The sequence below is a fragment of the Macadamia integrifolia genome, chromosome 2, assembly GCF_013358625.1.
Source record: "Macadamia integrifolia cultivar HAES 741 chromosome 2, SCU_Mint_v3, whole genome shotgun sequence".
NCBI classification, from domain to species: domain Eukaryota; kingdom Viridiplantae; phylum Streptophyta; class Magnoliopsida; order Proteales; family Proteaceae; genus Macadamia; species Macadamia integrifolia.
Genome location: NC_056558.1, coordinates 23,394,025 through 23,399,476, shown reverse-complemented (window position 1 = coordinate 23,399,476; position 5,452 = coordinate 23,394,025). Strand labels below are relative to the sequence as shown.

Below are 5,452 nucleotides of genomic sequence, written 5' to 3'. Positions count from 1 at the left end.
TTTTTTTTTTTTTTTTTTTTTTTTTTTTTTTTTTTGGGGGTTGGGTGGGGTAACACAGATCAAACTATTTGAAACATGACATTGAGTGATCCTAAGGTCAGTAGAGCTTATCTCTACTAGGTTGTTGAGAAGGGGAAACGTAGAGACAGGGGATAACTCAGTACAAAGAACCGTAAAATCTATTTCATAATTTTGAATAGAAAAGGTCCATTTTTCTACTTCAGTGGTAATGCGCTTTCACGGATTCATGGTGATCGCTTTATGATGAATGAAGTTGTCTTTTGAACCAGCAAGGAATACTAGAAACTGATCTTCAAAATACAGATTTTTATACAGGGAAATGAAATTAAATTTGATGAGAAACAAATTTTATTGAAGAAGATTGATGCTAATAGCAGAACAACCACCCTATAGGGAAAGTTAAGAGCCTTTTCAACCCAAACCAAAGAAAGCAGCAGAAAGGCAGAAGCCTACAAGAGAAGTATATCAGAAACCTCACAAAACAATAGAAGCCCCCAAACAAAATCTCATTCTAACAACCCCTCACTCCGCCAAGCCCTCTGCACAGTCATTACAGAACAGAATCCATTTTATCTTCCTACATCCAGCAACTATATAAATTTCCTTCTTGTTATACTGAACTCCCACCATCAAACTGAATTTCCTCTAGAAACTGCATTCCTAAACCTTATTCAATAACCTTGGCCGGAACCCTTAGCCAAGGCCACCCTTCCAACCCAAAAGCTTAATTATGAGATTTTATTCAAATCAATTAAAAGTTTCTCAAACCAGGTGAATATTTTCACCCCATGTTTTATCCCCTATACAATTCTTTAACTCTTTCAAAAATTTTATCTACATTAGGGACCTTGGTAGTCTTATTATTTCTCTAGATTGTCTAGAAATTCTCATTTCAGACTAACATCATAAACCCCATTTTTTTTCTTCAGTTATGCCCATGCTCTACTCATGCCTTAAGATCAGAAATCCAATTCTAACCTCCAATCAAATCCTATTCTCCATTCAAACTCCCGCTAGCCTGATTTTCTAGAGCATGTATATGTCAAATGTTTGATGATTTTGTGCCGCCAGATTCCTTGAAATTTGTGCTCCACCAAGAAGTGATTCATTTAAAAGGATAACACAGAATATTTGTATTCAATGAAAATTTTACTGCATCTAGGCACAGCACCCTAAGTTTCCATGATAAAACCAGTGCTAATAAAATTCTAGAATTTATGACTACATTTAACCCTACTACAGACATTCATTTAAGTTTGAATTTATAATATGTATCTAAATTTTTCCATGTAGATTGATGGAGCTAAAAGAGCCAGCGGCAGACCTAAAATAAATCTAGGACAAGTGGTGAGGATAGACATTCATAGATTGGGCCTTGCATATAGTATGACCTTAAACAGAGATGATTGGAGGGTAAGGATCCATGTAGCCGACCCCATTTAGTTGGGATAAGGCTGAGTCGTTGTTGTATCCAAATTGTCCATTTAGATTAATAAATGTAAAATAAATTGAATTAGGATTATAAGTTAGTTAAAAGTGACTATTCGACAGCCAAAACAGAGGCAGTTTTTATTTTTCCCCCCTCCCCCATTAGTTGTGCAACTTCACGAAACACTTTCATAAGCAAGAAACGACATCAGACTTTATATCTTACGAAAGTCACATCTTATAAATAGGTCCACACATTTTTAAGGTTCCATTTGTATATTAGAGACCTTAAGAAAAGTCCATTCATCATGCATCTCATGACCATATGATTTTTTCGAGTGAAATATTTAAATTAGCCATCATATCATAAGATATTGCCCACATTTGTTCATATAAAGATATAGCTTTATTTTCTATGTTAATTTGTGGACCTGCAAATAATACATATTGGGTTTAGAAAAATAACCCCCCCCCCCAAAAAACAAAAAACAAAAAACAAAACAAAACAAGAGAGAAGAAACATACAAAAACTTGAACAACTACAAACACATGCAGATAACACTTCATTCCAAGAATACAAAATCATTACTTGGGCAAGAGGATTCGCCTGAGGACCACGTGACTGAAATCCAGAGAAAAGAGATGGACCAGAGTCAAATTTGTAGCCTTTGATCTCAAATGAGTGAGCAGCACCTCCTGGTAGATCATGACTTTCTAATACAAGAACATCTTGTTGGTATCTAGACAAAAGTCCCCCACAACATAAGCCACCAATTCCACTCCCAATAATAACTACATCTGCTTCTGGCTTGCCTGCACTTCATTCAAAAGTAATATTACAATGTATTCATTTGAGACCTACAGAACAACTGCAGAATTACATATATATTATGTAGCTCACTCAAAGATATCATCCTGAAATAGTTCATAAAAAGGCAGTTAGAACACAACTCAAGAGGTATACTATTCAGATCTTTTCACCTAGAAAAGTGGCCCAAACAATAACTTATTCCCCCCTTCCCCCCACCCCCCCCAAAAAAAAAAAGATTTATTTTGAACCATATTGAAGATTAAAATCACAAAAACGGGACAGTATTTAATGCAGAGATGTGCGTCAGTAACATTGATTGCTTAAAATGTACAAAAAATGTCACTGCCCCACACTGTAGGTTTAAATTTAAAGGTCTAAAGAACAAAGTTTCTTGTCCCCGTGATTTCATCTTCCTATTCAAGCTTGATTCAAATCCCAATTTCTTCAGCTTTGCAGTTCTAGAAAGTAAAAGATACATATATCTAATTTGTTCAACTTTAAGTTTTGTGACTAAAAACCCACTTCCCAGTTCCCAGTTCAATTTTCTACATCTTCATTAACCCTACAAATTCAGCATTCTCGATTATAATAACATGTATTTGACAAATAAACCAATTTTCCATCTTCCCAATCTTAGAAACTCAATACTCCTAATTCAAGCCAATGCATATTTTGAAAAAATAAAAGCGAGAGAGAGAGAGAGAGACCTGGGAAGGAAGTCTTCTGTAGAGAAGCATAACCGTTGAGGGAGGGCTCTTGTCCATTTGAATTTCGCGCCAAAATGGTATTCCGTTTTGCAGGGGAGTTGAAGTAGAAGGAGAAGTAAAGAGGATGAAATCGGAGGGTGCATGTAAGAGTACCAAACGCCATGAGAGAAATGAGAGAAAGGGCAAAGCCCAAGTAGCAGAAAGAATGAGCAAAGAAAACGAAAAATACTCAAAAATCAAAATAGAGCCACAACTCAAAAGGGAAGAAAGCCACAGACCATAAGATATCATGGTGACGTGGCTTCTTAAATAGCCACGTCAGTTTTATCCGAAGAGAAGCTAATAGAAGCGGTAGTGACTGTTCTCTCCCTCTAGTGACAAAATCTTTCTTTTGGTAGTAAAAAAAAAAAATTTGCTTTATGGCAGTGATCCCTCTAGGCCTAAGTCTCCATATGACAATCAACGCTTTCGCAAGGCCAACAAGGGATAGTGAGGCATGCTAAAACTCAAACTCACAACGAAGACTTGAGCCATGATAGGGCAAGGGCTTCCTTCTAGGCTACCAACCCCATTGGCCCTCTAATGACAAAATCAGTTTTTTCTCACAGTCTCAAGTTGGATAGGACCAAATCGGCTTTATGAATAAGTTTGATCACAAGTTAGTGTGATTTGGTATTCTTGGGCCTCATCCATCTAGACTCTCTGGAATCTAGAAGACCCTCTGGTGTCTGGACCCAATAGTTTATCGGCTAAAAAATGAACCAAATTGATTATAATTTTTGTGCAGGCTCCATGTGCCAACCACAATTGTATTTGCAAGGCTACTACACCAAGAGAGGGTGGTCTACAATCAACTCGACCACAGACAAGTTGTAAATTAAGCTGATTTACAGTCAACTGCTCTTTGTCTTCGCTTCAAGGACGAGGGCTAAACACAACAAAGCTCTACTTGGATTCACTCATATAGAATAGAGAAAGTAACATTCTATAGTCGAGCTCAGCAGAAAGACTGAGGTCTCATTAAAAGAAATCTATTTAGACATAAAATTTTCCAATGGTTGTTTATAAGGAATAGAATGTGTTATAAAATCTAAATCCCCCAAAAAAAAATTGTTCAAAAAATAACTGAGAGCCCGAGTTGATTATAGACTGTAGCCCAGCCCCATCTTTCTAATTCTATTTCATGAGGCCCATATATAAGTTGGGTTTTGGGATCCATAGATCAAGGGTTTTAATCTTGACCACTCCATCCCTTTATCGGTTCTATGTCCTAGAAACGTTGGATCAGATTGGAATGGTTGGCATTTGGCAATGGGATCAATTACGATTGATTCAGCTCATGGTTTGTTGAACCATGCTTGGAAACAAGTAGAGCCTTTACAAACTCTCTCCCTAGAACGAAATAAGGGAGAGGGTCTGAGCAAGTAGGGTACTCTACAGTCTCCACTTTTTCACATTTATTTATATTTTTAATTATTATTTCTTTCACTTAAAAAAATAATATAATAATACATGTGAGGAAGCATTAACTTCACAGAACCTTTCCTCATAAAAAAATAAAAGGGCAAGAGATCATGCCTAGTCTTATAGCCCCTACTGGACAGGGTTTTTATGATTTCATGGTGATAAATTTGCTTGCTCCGTGTGTAGAGGCTATGAGACCGGACAATGCTCTTTTCCTCTAAATAAAATTTTAAACTCGCTTGATGACTATAAAAGTCTCTTTGGAAATTGAAAACATAAATGTAATAGGCCTAATGAATATATTCATCAATATCTCTCATTTGACTAAGGCTACGTTTGGTAATGTTTCTGTTTCAGAAACAACATTTCACGTCAAAATCAGAAATTTCCATTTCTATGTTAGAAAACCATTTTTGGTAAACTTATTACAAAATTCACTAAAACAGGGAGGAGGGAGAGAGAGGGAATCAAACAAGATTTTTCCTTCACGGAAAGGGTTTCTCAATCCGATTTCACCGAGACAGAGATGAGGGAGACCAATGATAAGCCATGATGATGGAGAACAGGGATCAAGTAAGAGTTCTTCACGGATTCTTCACCACTACAATTCTTCATAGTTTCAGGAGATAAAGGAGGTTTTAGTTCTTCAAAGTTTCAAGGAGACAAAGAAGGTTTGGTATTGGGGAAATTATAAAGGACATGTGAATTTTTTTCAAATGGAACAATTCTCATGTTTTAACATTTCCCTTTTTCCAGTTTTTTATCTGACTCATTAAAAAAAAACGAAAAAAATAAATTATGGACTCCAAACAGAAGATTCCATTTTCTTATTCTTATAAAATGAAAAAAATGCTAGAAATGTTTTTTTTTAAATGACTACCAAACACAGCCTAAGACATAATTTCTCTACAAAATTTTACCCAAAAAAAAAAAAAATACACAAAATTGAACTGATGGATTCTTACTATTTTTATTAATTATTTCTTCTAAAGAAATCAAATAGGATAGTGCTCCATTATCC

At 35.8% G+C, this 5,452-nt stretch overlaps 1 protein-coding gene across 2 annotated transcripts in view; it reads right to left on the bottom strand.

The window, feature by feature from the left end:
- LOC122090963 (prolycopene isomerase, chloroplastic) overlaps positions 1-3,221 on the bottom strand; it is a 15,491-nt gene extending 12,270 nt beyond the window's left edge. Inside the window, exons 1-2 of one of the 2 annotated variants that reach the window (XM_042660743.1) lie at positions 2,968-3,221; positions 2,039-2,262 (exon numbers count right to left, since the gene is read on the bottom strand). In XM_042660743.1, the coding sequence (XP_042516677.1) occupies positions 2,039-2,262; positions 2,968-3,130 (387 nt within the window). In that variant the 5' untranslated portion in view covers positions 3,131-3,221. The remainder of the gene's footprint in view (positions 1-2,038; positions 2,263-2,967) is intronic. The other variant, XM_042660751.1, reaches the window with a different exon arrangement.
- Positions 3,222-5,452: the final 2,231 nt, after the last annotated feature.